Here is a 16,879-nt window from a genome sequence, read left to right as displayed (position 1 = left end):
GTTTTGGCAAGGTCGAAAGCAAGATACTTTCGTGGTGAAAAGGTCTCCATCGAGAACGTGCTCGTATTATCGTTAACGTTCTGTCTCTCGTAACTGGGCACCTACCACTTTCACTCAGGATTTTCAAAGGGGACAACGGCGATTCGATCGAAATGTAATCGTGCGTGTAACCCTGCTATATCTTACTTTCTAAGATTTCGTGCAAACCAAATCGTACGTTAGATCAAATTAATTTATCGTAGAAAAATATAAGAGGACATAGCGATAATATAAGCGTACGCGTTTACATAAAAGAGCTGAAGCAAAGTTTAGATAGTGTATGTGTGAGAGAGAACGAGTAACAGCTGGCGAAGTAAACACCAGAGGTCGAGAGATATCTCCTCTCATTCGGAGTTACACGCCTCTCGAGTATAGCTCGTGCGTCGCGTAAGTCGCAAAGTAACAACTCTCGTTTTCCTTTGGAATCGTGACTGACCGACCCTCTCCACGTTCTCCTACGTGTGCATACGGTAGTTGCATAGGTAGACGCGCTCTTGCATTTTCTCTTTCTTTTTCTTACTAACACATTTTCATTCTACTCTTATCGATTTCCTTTGAAAATCTCGGCCGTCTTCGACCGTCGTTGAATAATTCGTATCAAGTGTGTGTGTGCGCGTGTGTGTCTGTGCGTAAAAGAAGAAGATTCGAAGAAGAAAGAAAGAAAGCAGGCAACCACCATGACGAAGAGAAAAAGTCATTTAATCGTCCCACTGCTCGTTCTATTCGTGGCTTCCTTCGATGCAATTTCTGGCAGACTGAACGGTACGTTGCACCTTGCCGATCTTACTTTACCACTTTCTCTTGCAAACCGGAGAAAGAAAGAATAGAAGATAAAAAGAGGGAGAGAGACGCGAATAAGTATATAGGTGTCTCTTTATCGAAACTTTCCTTGGGTACAACGCATTCCCAATCTTTTCGATGGTAGATTAATTTAATGAAATATTTCGAAAAGATTACTTTCTCGTCAAAAATTAAGAAAATACTCCCAACGATTTTGATGCAAGGGATGAACATTTACCTAGTCCTACGATGTCCTATCAATAAAATATCTTCTCTCTCTTTTTATTTTTTGTTCTAGAAATAAAACATAATATGTTAATTTAAATTTAATTCGAATCCGTAAACTTTCATCGTCGATTTTTCCTCCGTTCCCTTGGGCGTTCGAGTCGAACAAAAAAAATTCCATTCTCTTTTTTTCCTCGACAAACGGACCCGATCCAGTTGCCGTCCTTTCACTGACCGTGATCGTTGAAAGTTTTTAACCTTGGAATTGGCGACGCAGCCGAGTCTATATAAAAGAATACGACGACGGGGATCGAATTGTAATAACCTTTGGAGTTCATCGGCACGAGTTAAAAGGAAAAAATTCGAACGACATATCCAAGGTTTTTAACGCTCGCCAAATGTATGCAGAAAAGAGAGAGAGAGAGAGATAGAGAGAGATCGTTGTCCGTCAGGTTAAAAGCGTAGCAGACCGACCGGGTGGCCGTTTACCTTGCGTCCAACCGCACCTATTCCGCAGTCGGTGCAACGCAACGATTTGCAACGGCGACTCGCTTCGTGGAGCGGAAGTGCATGTCCGTTCCCTGTCCTCTCCATCCCTCATTTCAATCCTTCTCAATTGCAAACTTTCCTTTCGAGCTTAACGACTCGTGTCCCAAAGTTTAACTCTCGAAAGGTTCCTGACAATCGATCGAGGTGTCGTTCGCGTTTTCTCGATAAAAAAAAAAAAAAAAAAGAAAAAAGAGTTAAGTTAAGGTCGCGAAGAAAACGTTAAAAATGAAGGGACAACGGTAGTTTATTATAAAGCCACAAACATGTTCGAATGGGGTTGGTCCTAGGGTTGGTCGGCCGACCATATGCATCCTATATTTCTATCGGTTATGCATTTTATGGTATTACACGGATAACCTCAGAATGGCCAACGATTATCTCGTTCATCGCGTTATCGCTCGTTGCGGTCGAAATCCATCGATGTGTGGAACGCGCTAACGCATAGGCGTTACTTCATTCGCGATATATCGAAAATTTATTCGGTAAAACCTTTCGAACGGCTCGACGAGCCCTTCCAGTTAGTAGTGGCCGTGCTACTAGAATAGAAATCACGATATTTAGTAGATATATGGATAGATAGGTTTGTAGGTTGCTAGGTAGGTAGGTAGGTAGGTTGATATCTAGAACGTAATTTTACGTTTGCATCCTACTAATGGGTATTAGCGGTGGTAATATTCGCGATATCGCGTTCCTCTTGGTCCTCTTGCATGTACCTTAAACGGATATTTCTGTCGCAGTAAATCCGTCGTGGGAAAATTTGTAATGGCGCGTACTGTGCGTTTATAGCTCTAATTGTGACGTGTGCACAGACCGTAAACGACCACTAGGGTCCACCATCGTCTAATGGTACGCGTTGAATTTATTACGATCTCATTAGTAGCATCTCATCTCCCTGGTTTGTTTCTTCTTTCTCTTTCTCTTCCTCGTCGTTCGATAAATTCTATCAAATAAAATCAAATCAAATAAAATGGAGGAAATAGTTTTCATTAATGCGAGAAACGCGTTATCGGTGTTTCGCTGACAAAATTCCTTTTCCCTTTCTCTCTCTCTCTCTCTCTCTTTCTCTCTCGTTTTCCTTTATCTCTCTTCAAAGACGACGAAACGCAGCTCTACGTTAAGAAGAGGGTGTTACAATTCCTCGTTATTCTCGTACAGCCTCTCCTACGAAATGCATTCAATTTCTCGACGATGCTCCAAGGGCTATCTTCCTCTCTCTCTTTCTCCTTCCCTTTCATTCGTCGTCGACTTTGTTCCGTTCCTAAGGGGGTAGAGGTTTCGTCGAATGAAGTCTGGAAGGGACGATTCGTGCAAAATAGGAGAGAACGTCTGCTACCTTACAAAGTACGCCACGGGAAATGACGTTTGCGGATAAGGAGAAATTTTCTCGAGAAATAAGAAGAAGAAGAAGACGAGGAAGTAGTGGAAATAAGAAGAACGAAAGGGTGCGAGCACTCTCTTCGGTGTCTTCTTGGATGGCACGTACGTGCGATAGTAAGCGTTACGTAAAGTCTCGAGTATCCTCTTTCTACTCTTTTTTTTATTTCTCTCTCCCTCGATACGAAAGAGAGAGAGAGAGAGAGAGAGAGAGAGAGAGAGCTTTGCATGGATAAGATCATCCCCGTTCATCCTTTAAATATCAAACTAATTATCTTCCTCCCGTTATCTTCTCGGTATATACCTCCGCGTATATATACACATATATATCATCGTAAGACTTCGTAACATACAACGCAAGAACCAGCTTTCACAATATTTCAGAGAGCGAGTCACGCTCGGCGTTACAATGTTCTAACCAACCACGGCATGATTTTCCACCTTGCTTGCTTGCTCGTGGCTGGCCTTGCTCAAGGTCGGATCTCCGAGAGAAATTTATACTTCTCTAGCGCACATTTACGATCGACGACCTTCCTTTATGACACGTACCTATTCCTCGCGTAAAATGCATACTTGCACCTCGTGGAATTGATATTTCAACCAAATCGTATACTTTGAATTAACTGTTTTTCTAAAGGTGGCGTGTTAGTTGATGGTGGTAGGCGTGCCACAAGCGTGTAGGTGAAGACAGATGGATCATTCATTCCTCGCAATGAAACATTAATCAAAAAAAAAAAGAAAAGAAAAAACGACGTTAATTTGCATGAAGCCATCGAGCTCATCTTTGTCTATTCTCGTTTCGAAATGCAACGAACCCGAGCGAACGAGATGATAGCGTGGATAGGTTTTTCTTTCGTTAGCCTTTCTCTTCTCACGTGGCCAATCCACGTGGGGCGCGTGGAACGAGCTGAGTAAAACGAGCAGACAACCGAGGAGGCATCTTCTTCCTCTCTTTATAGCCGGTGAACCTGGAGAAAGAAAAGCTGGTCTCCTCTTATTTCGAAGAGAACTCTAAATAAACGCACCAACGCACCAACGCTCGCTTGCTTGCTTGCTATTTCGCTCAGCCGAGCGTACGTGAAATATTCACGATGCTGGAATAGAAACGTTAAGTTCTACCCCAAGGTTGGGATGCGATCCTGAACGATACGACGTGGAATATCGACGTTGAATATCGACGTTGAATATCGACGACACTCCCGCCGACGCTTTCAACACATTTTCCTTTTCTTTTTATTTTTATTTTCCTATTTTTTCCTTTCCAAAGTAATCCTACACATCATTTACATCGTAACCCATCGAATGATTGACTTTTAACATGAAATACCAGATAATGATCGTTTTCATATTGAGAAGATTATTTTTGTATAATTCCAAGTGTCGTAAAAGTCAATAACGTTGAATGCAGCATTAAAATAACAAGTTTACAAATAGTCACTTGGTCGATCGTTTAGTATCAATCGCTGCGAGAAAAAGGTTAGCATTAGAATGGATGGATCTCTCTCTCCTTCTCTCTCTCTCTCTCTCTCTCTCATTCTCTCGTTTCGAAGAGAAAGTTTCGCCTCTGATTGAAGAACGCCGTTTCTCTCTCCCAACGACGCCGGTTCTTCTCCGCGTTGGATGGAAATATCGAAGAAAAAGAAGAAACATTCAAGCCGGAGTTTAATATCTTCATTGAATAAAAACGAATCGGGAGTTTGTATTTTGTATTTGTATAACGTTTCGTGCATGGAAAAAGAATGAAATTGCGCGAAACAAAGTTAGAACGAAACCCGTTTGATACAGTGGAATGATACAACGAGAACGAAATTATTCCGATGGAATACGAGGACGTTACTTTCCAGAGCGCACTTTTTGCATAATGAAGGCTCAAGGCGACGTATCTAAAAGCGTAAAGGACAGGACAGGACAGGGAAGACAGGAACGTTGTGTCAGTACCGTTGCTGATATTCGAGAAACGAAAGAGAAACGGGAAAAACTTTTTTCCAAACCGAGAAAAGAAACCAGCTCAAGTTTGTTTTTTACGTTTCGACCAAACACCCTTTATTTCAAAGAAAGCACAGAAAGCTTCTTCTTCCGAAAGAAGAATTCCTTTTCTCGAGACGATAGAGAAGAGAGAGAGAGAGAAAATGCTATGTTGGTTGTCTGGCAGGATTCGTCCGAACGAATCGGAAGGTTCCATGATTCTTCGAGCGAGTAACGTCTTCTTCTTTCGTCCTGATTTCGCTTGGATAAATCCCACCCATCTTTCCCCCGGAGTCTATAGTTACCACAACTCCACTTCTCTCTTTCTTCTTTTCCTTCGGAAACTAAACGCTAAAGATGTAAACTTAATCTTTAACCGAAGATGCCTCGCTTCACGTTTCTTCCTTCCCTTGAAAACGTTGGTTCCGTCTGTTCGGTCAAGTGGTTCGGAAAGAGGGGCTGAAAAAGTTGGATAAACAAACGGGGGATAGTTTTTCGATTTATCGAATTTCGTTAATCCTTGGCCGTGCGCGCTTACTGCGAATTCCTTGAAAATCGAAAAACTAGTAGTATAACCGAAAGCTCGCTCTACCGAAATTAAAAGCATCCGCGTTCTTTTTCCCTTTCTTTCCTTTTCTTTTTGTTAGATGCACAACGCAACAACAACAACAACAACAAATTCCCATCAATGGAAATGAAAGTTTGGAGAGCTAAGGGACTAGAAGAAAAATGAGATTTTCGTCACGCGTAGCCAACGTTCTTTCTAACTACGATTCGGCAATGATCCACGAGAGGGGGAGAGAAACTGGTGATTGATGCTATAGAGGATGGCACATAGGATGGCACATAGGATGGCACATAGGATGGCACATAGGATGGCACATAGGATGGCAAATAGGATGGCACATAGGATAACGTAGCACGCACGTGCGCGCTTGCTCGTTCGCTTCTAGTTTGCTTCTAGTTCGTTTCTCGCTCGACTCTCTCGACCGAGTCAATTCCAGTCGATGGCAGCCGTTTCCATCGGAGGATTGAAACCTGTCCCTTTCATCTTACGGAATACGAATCGACCATGCGGAACAGAAGTTTCCCCGAAATCGTTTAAAGTTTCAACAAATGACAAAGATGAAGAAGAAGAAGAAAAAGAGACAGATGAATATCGAATATCCTAATTTCATATATTTCTACATACCCACACACCGCGAGATAATTTTCGTCCCTCCTACTAGTCTTCCAAGATTTTAGTAATGCTATTGCCCTAACATTTTGCTATACTCCTACCATTGTTCGCGTCTTTGAAATTAATTACGCCAATAAGGGAAGAGTTTTCGGGTAACTCGAAAATTCGCGGTTTCGCGTTATATGTTTAGGAGAATGGTGGCTCGGGGAGGAGAGTGGAGAATGGAAAGGGGAGTAGTAACAGACGGGGGCAAACTCGGCTATAATTCGATATTTCATAGAGCCTTGGGAATTTCGCATCGACCTTACAGAACTCGATTTTGCAAATACAATCTATAAATTCGTATTAAATGAATGGAAATGCAATTTATGCGTTATTTACCATTGACTAACTCATTGTAACGAGTATGTAATATACGCTGACCGTAAAAGCAATCGTTTTTAACGCGTATCAGTTCTCACGATTCGGTTAACCATTCGATTTCGCGATATTACTCCCCATTTTGATTAATCCTGTTTGAAGAATATATCAAGAAGATTTGAAACGATGTAAAGTAAAATCCCCGAGCGGAAAAGCAATTGCAAGGAAGCAAGCGATACGCGAACGAATGAACGAACGAACGAACGAGCTCTCTTTTAAGCTCCGATAATGGTTGCTCGCGGATTTGTAAATCGAACCGATGGATTTGGGTCGATGGTATTGTAAATGCGGCATTGTGTGAAACAACTTGCTGGTAATACGTGCGTGCGTATGCACCAACCATGCTAAAAACCATCCATACTAACATGGTACAACAAGAGAGAGAGAGAGAGAGAGAGAGAGAGAGAAGATACACGCTGGGAGCAACGACGCGTGCCTTCATTTTCCTCTTCCTCTCAGTCAAAGTTGGAATTTTCTGACATAAGAGTATACGTAGATCTCGTTCGTGAAACAAGCTTTACTGGAATGTTTAGAAACTTCTCTCTGTCTTTGTACGTCCTCTTCTCTCTCTCTCTCTCTCTCTCTCTCTCTCTCTCTCTCTCTCTCTCTATCATTCCCGAGTGAGAAAAGATAGAGAGAGAGGAAACTCTGTGCTCCCATTTAACCGCCAGGAGAGCTAGTAATTACGAGAGAATTTAATTACAATTTAACCATCTTTAAACGGACTTGGACCCTAAACGAGTACTCGAAAATGCGTTGTTCATCCTTCTAACGCGTCGCGCGTTTTTTTCGTCTTCTTATACACGCGGAGGAATTTAATTACCGATGACCGGGAATCGGTAGCAATCAAGTTTTCTCGAAGACGAAGGAGTGCCCTTCGAATGGCTATGTACCTATGTATATATAAACCCCATCCTCTTTCTCTTGTGCATCGTTGAGCTCGTTAAATTAAACCCTATCGTTTTCTGCTAGCCAAGATTATATCGGAGACCAAATACGCTTCCTTGCTAGCACAGAAGAAGAAGAGAGAGAGAGAGAGAGAGAGAGAGAGAGAGAGAGAGAGAGAGAGAGAGAGAGAGAGAGGGGAATAGAGAAAGGTCGTCTTAATCGATCCACCCCTATTCGACCCTCTCTCTAACCTTCTTACCTTTGCCCTCTCTTTCTCTCTCTTTCTGTCCTCCTTCACTCCGTTTCTTTCTTCCTATCTTTATCACGACGCGACGATCTACCCTAAAGTGTACTTATTCTTGACCACAAAGGACCGAGTAGGCGGCAATGACGAATAACAAGTGGAACAGGAAGTAAGATCTCGAGATGTCGTCTGTTATAAGATTTCGTTGAATATTAATGCAACGATCGTAGGCCGAGCAACTACGAAGATTAACCTAGCAATTATTAAAATATGCAATATGCATCGCGCTTTAATTATTAGCTCTAGCCACTTCTTTTTTCTTCCTTTTTTTTTTCTTTTTTCTTCTTATTATTCTCTCCTTTTGACAATCGTTTTCGCGAAGATCCGAGCACTTGTTGTTGTTGGTGGTGGTTGTTTTTTCTTTTTTCTTTTTTGAAAGCACGCATTAACGCGCTCGATTTAATCCCATTGGAGGTAATCTTACTTTGGTGTCACGACCGTTGACTGCGGTCGAACGAACACAAATTCGTTCGACGTGTTTCTCTAACCTATGGGTTACGGGAAGAGGGAACCCTTTTAAGATAGAAAATTGCTACCATTTTTTACCACTTCCTATTCGTTTAATCTTTCTTCTTCTTCTTCTTCTTCTTCTTCTTCTTCTTCTTCTTCTTATTCTTATTCGAAGATTCGAATCACGGAAAACTTTATCGAAGGGAATTCTCCTTGTATCGGGGAGAAGGAATAGAAGAAAAATAACTAACATAAGTCTCTCTCTCTTTCTCTTTCTCGATTAATTTTCTTTTACATCTTTGTCTTTTCTAACTTTTTTTTTCTTTCATATTTTACATGCGTGTAGCTAAATAAGTCCGCGAATGAAATTCGATTCATAGATTTAAAAATGTTCGACAATCGTAGAATATCTAACCACGTTAAACAGCAATTTCGTTTGAAATGATAATCCGTTTATGTATAAAATATTGTAATATTGGTATAAACTGTATTACTATAAATGATTAATGTAAAACTTTAAGAGAAATGGTAACGAAATTCGATATTATCTCTGAAGCCGTACGGTATATAGAAGTAACTTTGGGGGTTGCAATTAACCCACAGTTGTTATAGAGTATCCCATAAAGATTTTCAATTCTAACACAATACTGTGATATATAAATTAATAAAAAATAAAGAAAGAAACAAACAACAAAGAAATGGAGATATACGCATAAATGGTAGGGGGGGTGTACACGTCATTCTCCTCCAATCTTTTCTTCGAACAGCTTTCCGTGACTCGCCTTTTTATTACGCAATTGCAATTCCAAGCATGTCGATCATTCGAATAGTACGCTGAGCTCGGCCAAAGCGAATTTCCACTTTTGGATAAAGGGGTGGAGGGAGAACTGCAAGCTTTCTTTTTCATTATTTCTTTCTGTCTATGTTTCTGCATGCTGATTCATCCGAACCGTATTCGATCATTTATTTTTCATAAAGAATAATATATGCAAAATGAAAGAACGTTTTTATCATTTAACGGACGACATACTTGTTTTACCGGACGGGAAAAGGTATTTTACGCTGTTTGATTATAATTTTGAAAATCATCCAAGCATTTGTATACGTCTACGTAATATATCTATGCTCGTACGAAGATAATCGCCGTTAAATTAAATTGATATTTAATCGTCCTCTTTAAAGGGTTTTCCGTCGTAAATTAATTACAGATCGGCAGTGTAGATATCACGCATAGAATCGAGCGTAATTGATACTCCATGCAAGCTTTCGTGCTCTTCAATTATGTATGAAACGAAAGTAATAATGATATTCGAAGCATAAATATATATGTATGTATATCTATCTACATCTACCTGCTAACAATCCACCTACAAATAATTCCCATTTTTATGATTTCATTCATTTTTATCTTTATTTTTAGTAACACGAGAAAGCGATACTAAAATAAAGATACTAAATACTAATAAGGTTAAATAAGGGATGAAATTGATTGATGTTATATCGTGGAAGAAAAATAATAGAAAACTGGGAATGGATAAAATCGTAAAACTGGAATTAACCGTAGGTCGCAAACGACGAACGTGCTGCATCTCTTTGAAGTCAATTTTACGTGAGAATAATATTAACAAATAACGTATGAAACGATTTTCATGAATTCGTTCGGACGAAAAGCATGCGGTCCGTCGACTTTGATCATATTTTTTATTAAACGAAAGAACGACGAATGTGAGATGTGTAGTTAACAGAACGTAAAAACGATTTTCGGTCTTTCGCAATTGCAATGCATTCATCAAGTCGGTTTTTTAGTGACGGTGAAAGCAATAAAAGTATGCAAATGAGAGACAAGTCAGTCTCAAGAAAGAAAGAAAGGAGTTAACCGATATGAGAGAAACTTTTTCACCATACTTAACACTTTCTATAATAATCATCGTTTTCATTGGTATCGTATAAATTTCTCACGTGGTAATTATAATTCGTTCACATTAGTTTTATTCTCTTTTTCAGATGACTGTCCAAATTGCGTCGACGAACAGAGCAACACCTTGAGCACTTCGAGATGGACGATGCCGTTGCTGAAACTTGGGGAGAAACGATATTACCTGGGTATTTTTTTCAAGGTAAATCGCGTTAGTTTAGATTTAGTTGTCGCGTTCTCATCGATGTCATCGTCCTCTAAAGAGAGGAAAACCGCTAGGAACAACACGCTCCCCAGCCCATCCGAACTTGATTCGATTATTTCCGTATCTCTAAGCACATCGAGTGACGCTATACGGTGCATCGAGTAATACTCGTGTATAACCGCAAATATCTACACGATATTTTATCGATTTTTCTCGAGTCTACGCGCTAAACTCAAAACTTTTCATTCCTCCTATACGTATTACACAATACATTTTTCTATTACGTTATTACATATGAGTTTTTTTATATAATAAAAGTTAAGAAATAAAGTACTGATCGTTCGTTATTTTATCTACGAACGATGAATAGTTAATTCAATCAATTTATTATATAAAACTTATTAGGATTAAACGAATTTACGCTTTTTACGATGGAATATGTTTAGATAGAAAAAAATTACTTTTGAATGTTGGATTACCGTCTATAAAATGATACTTTTCTTCGCTCGGTAAGCAATTCCACTCGCAGGTTTCCTGCATTCATAGAGGTAGAAATACGTTAGATTTTATATAACGACTATTGCGACGTTTCACGTATTCATAATTCGAACGAATGACTTGAGAAATATTTGTATTCTTTCGTAACTAGTATATACATATATACGTATACGCATATAAGTTCATCCGGAGATGCATCCCGATAGACTCGAGTACTTGATAATCGGGCGCATCCTCCGTAATGTGTTGCAACTTATAGAAAAGAAGGAAAAACTTTCGAAATGGTCGCGTGATTCCATGCGGAGACGTTTCCACGTTACGATCGTTTTTAAAGGCGAATACGAGAGAACCCAGTTACGGCCGAACGAACCCAACTCTATGCAAGTAGATGTGTACTTTTCACACACACACGCACCTACCAAGCAAAGAAGAACGTGCCACTCGAGAGCTCGTAAAGTTCGATCGTCGTTCACGGCTAATAGAAAAAAATGCAATCTTTTTTTTTTTTCGTTAAAGTAGTAGCAAAACATCACGCGTCTCTTGACGATTTCGTTTTGTCACGTTTTACAGGCAAACTGGTACAGAGCATCGCAGTACTGTCGTTATCACGGTATGCACTTGGCTAGCATAGCATCGCAAGAGGAAAACGATAGACTGGAGAAGCACATCAAAGATTTTGGCCTTGGGCACGAACATTTCTGGACGTCTGGTACCGATCAAGCGGAAGAAGGAACCTTCTTTTGGATGGCCAATGGTCGGCCAATCACGTTCGAAAATTGGAACGTCGGCGAACCGAACAATTTTCGGTCGGTATAACATCCCTCATTTATTTGTTATCCTTCTAATATAATAGTACTCTCATTGCAAAACGTTTATATTCGCTTGCACTTCGTACTTTCTTTTTCATTTCTCGATCGTTCTTGTTTTCTTTTGTTTTTTTCTCTTACAGATACGAGAACGGCGAGGAGGAACACTGTTTGGAATTGTGGAATAGGGACGGTAAGGGGTTGAAATGGAACGACAGTCCTTGCAGCTTCGAAACTTTCTTCGTCTGTGAAGTGCAATGAGAGAGAGAGAGAGAGAGAGAGAAGATGAGCTCGTCGTAACATGAGCGATAACAACCCACACACGCTCGTTCCCTGTATACAAATATTACACGCGCACCATGTACACACATAAACGACACATGTTAAACGGGTAAGAAGGACGAATAGGATAGACGTCGAGGAGACGTCGAAAATGGAAGTAGGAAGGATGGAAAGAAGGAGAAGTCTGTCAGGCAATTTTCAAACCCTCCTCCGAGTTAACCCGGTGCCAAAGGTTTTCCCACGAATGTGTGTAGTCGGTCCTTCATCGATCACTTTGGTTTCGTTTACGTGAGACGCGAGGCTTGGGCTTCTCGAAGGGAAGGAGAACGAGTGGAACGGGCTTTTCCAACGAAATCTATGGAGAAGAAAAGAGTTTCCGAATTGACCGAAAAAACAAAAACAAAAAACACACAGGATGGAGTATTTTATTGTCAACGCCGTGCCAGGGAAGTTCTTATCGTGTATTTTTGTGTTTTCACGTGTTCAACGATCCGTGTGTGTGTGTGTGTACGTGTGTGTGTATGTATGTGTAAAGAAAAAAGTGCGTGCATGTCTCGTTGGTTTTATTTTATTCTGTTTTTTTTTTTTTTTTAATTATTATTATCACAAGGTTATTTCATTGACTCCACTTTTTATACGAAGGACCTTCGAAGAAGAACATTAAAGTTAGACGAACTATGAGAGAGAAGAAGAAAAAGGAAGAAACTAATCGGGCAATAGCGGCCACTCATCGGTTCGACGTTTCGAGTTATCGAGTTATAATTGAAAAACAAAAAAGTTTATTTCAAGTGGAAGCAAAGTTTCCTGCTGGACGCGAAGCGAGACGCGTCGGCGACGGTCACGGTTACATTATTTTACACGTTTCTTTCTTTTTTTTTTTTAGTTATCCTACATACCGCTTTTTTTTGTTTTCCTATTGTCTTTAATTAAGGTGAAATCGTCGAAAGAATAGATGACGATTACGATGATTATTGTTCTTTCGGGAAGAGAACATGCTGGGAAGCGTTTTATGTACATACGAAATAGATACATGCGAATGGATAGATACTTGATTTAAAAAGCATTGCTTTTGCCTTTCACCTTACCCAAGCTATATATATGTGTATGCAGGTACCGTGCATAGACGGATACATATGTATATGCATATAGTATATGGACGAGTTCGTTCGATGTAGCAAATAAAATCCAGACGTAATGACAAAACAATAATGGTCGCTTTGAAAGCCCGAATTTTAGCCATCTCTCGTGGTTCGCGGACGAGTTGAAAAAAATATTACGCGAGTAACGTTATTCTATTTTTTTTTTTCTTTTTTTCTTTTTTGTTTTTTTTTTTTTTTATCAGCGAAAGCGTACTAACGAACGAACGAGACGGAGATAGAGAGAGGAAAAGTGCGAAAACGAGAGAGAGAGAGAAAGAGAGATGGATGGATGATGGGTAGAGCGTGGGAAGCCGAACGAGTTGGCGAATAAAATACAAGGCGACCTCCTGTAAATGCAACCTCGTTGTATTTTCATAGGAACGCGAGTTGTAATTTAAAGCATTGCTCTATGAAACTCCGGTGAAAGAGTAACGATCCTTTTTGAACTTGAATTTGCGCATTCTCGTACCTCTCTCTTTTTCTTTCGCCTATTTTTTAATCATTCGGGATGCAGCACGTATCCATCGATGGTGAAAAAAAAAAAAAGAAAGAAAAAAAAAAGTGGACAGGACAGGACGCAACGCGACGGTCGTATCTAATTGGAGAAGTTACGGTGGTTGTTTGTTTTTTGCTCGTCTCGTCCGAGTTCTTGACGAGCAAAAAGGGGTAAAAAGAGCCGAAGGAAGAAAGAAACCTAACGAAATTTGGACTCCGACGCGCTTGGTAAAAATGGAAACACGAGGAGGACGAGTTTGGGGTGTTACGTCGACGCTAGGAAAGGTTTAGGTCTCTCTTACTCGCGTTTGTTACTTCCTCTCTCTCTCTCTCTCTCCCCACTATCGGATTGACAGAACCAATTAGTGGTTCTGTCGATTTTTCGCTCTTCCACGAGACAATGCACTAGGGAGAGGCACTGAACCGAACAGAGAGAGAGAAAGAGAGAAAGAGAAAACAGCTACGATATTAACGAGAGTAACGTCCTCGATCCGCTATGTCTCTGTATCTCGCACCGAAATTTTTCTATCAAATTTCTTAATCCTTTATCCAACTCGGTTGCATTATTTTTTTGTTCGTTACTTTGGTCATTTTTCCTCAAACGGGGAATAACCTCCGGCACGTGATGACGGTTTAGCTGAAAACGCGTAATAATAATCTTCGGGGAGAAAAAAAATCTCATTGGCGTAGGTAGGTAGGTAGAGAAGCGACGATTCGGCTGATTTTATTTAGTAGGCAATAAACGTGAGTTTAGGAGAGATACAGGTGCACTTTCATACAAGTCGTAAAGTATATAAATAACATAGAGAAACTAAAATACATACGCGCTCCTCCTCCTCCTCCTCCTCCTCTTCCTCTTTCTCTCTCCATCCCCTTTTTCTTCTTCTTTATATTCGCACGACTCGAACTGCAATTCGGATGGCAGGAAATCTTTCCCATGTGTCGCCTACCAACCCTTTCTCTCTCTTTCATTGGATTACTGCAAGGTGTTCCCCGTATGTTGAATACCGCTCGCGCGAGATAGTACCGAGGAGAAAAGAAAATTCAACTCGGATTTCCCCGGACGTTTTCCCCTGACGCGCACTTAAAAAGATTTAACTGGAGCGTCCGTTTAACCCAACTCTTAATTTAATCCTTTCGTTCCGCTTGAAATCTTCGGCGAACAAACGACCCGTCGATCACTCTTCTTTTCGCTTAGATTATACGACGTTTATACCTAACGTTTCCGTCACGATAAAGACGAACCGAAAGTTTCCTCCTCTCTATCTATTTTCTTCAATCCTTTATCTCCGGCACACACCGAAAATCCTAACTTTTTTATCTCGTTAGAAGGATAATCGAGAAAGAAAACGCGAGCTACGAACTTTTTATCGTTCGATCGTTCGATCTCTCGTTAGAAAAGATTTCTTAATAGCAAGTAAGATAGATGAAAAATAGAAAGATGGGGTTGGGGAACCAATTGATAGACAATATGTCGAAGATAATAACCCGATACGGTCGAAACGTCTTCCATTATTAGCCATCTCATCGAAATTGCTATTGCAATTGGAAGTTTGAATTAGGGTCGGTACGATATATCTAGGTGTATACTACTTAGGTTGATATTAGTCCGATATTAAGCACGTTAGAGACATCTGGGATATTGCGTCGATACGTTAGCGTTAAGCGACTATCCTCGCCGATAAAGGAAACTACATATTTTCCTTTTCTTAACGAAAATCAATAAATTCGCGCGAGCGACCGTTGATAACGTCATCGAGCATAATCGAAAAATTCGACGATTAGCGTCGAATCAAAAGTTAATTAGGAATTGTAAGATTAATTGTGGAGAATAAAATGAGACTGCGCTGTAGGTATACAAAACAACAATGTTTTATTTGAAACAACATATAATTACGTGCCCATGTAGTTTCCTTATTAAGCCTTTACCATTCGTACATTTCGCAAAAGTGCATCGATCAACGGAGTACGCGTGTAGAAATAAGTTTTTATTTTACTTTTTTTAATCGCTATCTTCTCTTCATCGTCCAATTTCCATCATCTTTTCTTTTTTTTCCTTTCCCCTCTCCGATTTCATCATCTTCTTCTTCTTCCGAACCAAAGCTTCCACAATCCGCGAACGCCACCTGATATTGTAAACGATTCATTGTGTATCACAACAAATGACGTATTTGACAATCCATTCTTTTTCTTCAGATTATTATTCTTCCTCTTTATATTCTCTTCGAGACGGGAGAAAACGGGGAAAATATTGGGAAGGAACATCCAACGGGGGTTGATAGTCGACAAAGTTTCTCGACTTACAATTAGTTTTTCTTCCTCTTTTTCTTTTTACAATCGTACTATTCTAATATTTTCCTATGGTTTCTCTCATTCTTCTCGAGTCTTCCTATGTCATCGGCTCTGGATGATGATGATCATGAAGAAGATGATGAAGAAGAAGAAGCAGACGACGAGAACGAAAAGTTCGAATCGGTCGGAAGATAGTTCCCGTATTTTAGATTTTATTTTATGTACATGTTAAACACCCACACACCCACACGTCATACACACGCACGCTCGCGCACACATACAAGAGATATTATAGATTTGCCGTTAGAGACATAATTCGTACGACGATTCTTTTCTTTTCTTTTTTTTTTTTCTTCTTTTACTTGGCACAAAATTTCTTCACCTTAGTTTTATAATTTCTGACTACACCAATACAACGAGGAATACGACGTACTCTCTCTTTCCTTTTCCTTATACTTTTTTCTTTCTAATCCATTCGTAAAATGTATATGTCATGTATATATGTATTTATAATAATCACACATATGGATTTACATTAATAATAACATATAAGTAATGTCGAATAGATTTAATAGTAATATAAAACAAGAGACAGAAAAACAGAGACAGAGAGACACACTCGAGTTTGATTGAGAGGAAAGATGAATAGAAAGTCGCGTCTGTTTTATTGGAAAAATGATATATCTTCGTATTCTCGAAAATGGAAAATGAGAAAACAGAGAGACGAGAGAGCTAGAGAGAGAGAGAGAGAGAGAGAGAGAGAGAGAGAGAGAGAGAGAGAGAGAGATAGAAATGTGATAATAATTGTTCCGGTTTTCTTCGTTGTATCGTATCGATCCTCGCGCGCGCGATTTGTATTTTTTACGCGTAAATAACAAAAGACAAAAGGGGACGGGGGNGAGAGAGAGAGAGAGAGAGAGAGAGAGAGAGAGAGAGATAGAAATAGAGCAACGCGTGTTCCGGTTTTCTTCGTTGTATCGTATCGATCCTCGCGCGCGCGATTTGTATTTTTTACGCGTAAATAACAAAAGACAAAAGGGGACGGGGGTGGGAAACGTCGCGAGCTATAATAA

At 40.0% G+C, this 16,879-nt stretch overlaps 1 protein-coding gene across 5 annotated transcripts in view; it reads left to right on the top strand.

Annotated features, from left to right (window-relative positions):
• LOC106793187 (C-type lectin mannose-binding isoform-like) overlaps positions 1 to 12,927 on the top strand; it is a 73,540-nt gene extending 60,613 nt beyond the window's left edge. For 4 of the 5 annotated variants that reach the window (XM_014759901.1, XM_014759903.1, XM_014759900.1 and 1 more), the window contains 3 exons: positions 10,179 to 10,291; positions 11,363 to 11,598; positions 11,742 to 12,927. In XM_014759901.1, coding sequence (XP_014615387.1) covers positions 10,179 to 10,291; positions 11,363 to 11,598; positions 11,742 to 11,859 — 467 coding nt within the window. In that variant the 3' untranslated portion in view covers positions 11,860 to 12,927. Of the gene's footprint in view, positions 1 to 710; positions 802 to 10,178; positions 10,292 to 11,362; positions 11,599 to 11,741 lie in introns of those variants that run through there. The other variant, XM_014759904.1, reaches the window with a different exon arrangement.
• Positions 12,928 to 16,879: the final 3,952 nt, after the last annotated feature.

Source organism: Polistes canadensis, unplaced genomic scaffold (genome assembly GCF_001313835.1).
Source record: "Polistes canadensis isolate GaletaPanama2010 unplaced genomic scaffold, ASM131383v1 scaffold_12, whole genome shotgun sequence".
Classification (NCBI taxonomy): domain Eukaryota; kingdom Metazoa; phylum Arthropoda; class Insecta; order Hymenoptera; family Vespidae; genus Polistes; species Polistes canadensis.
The sequence above is the reverse complement of the archived record's forward strand: the minus strand, read 5'-3'. Positions and strand labels throughout refer to the sequence as shown.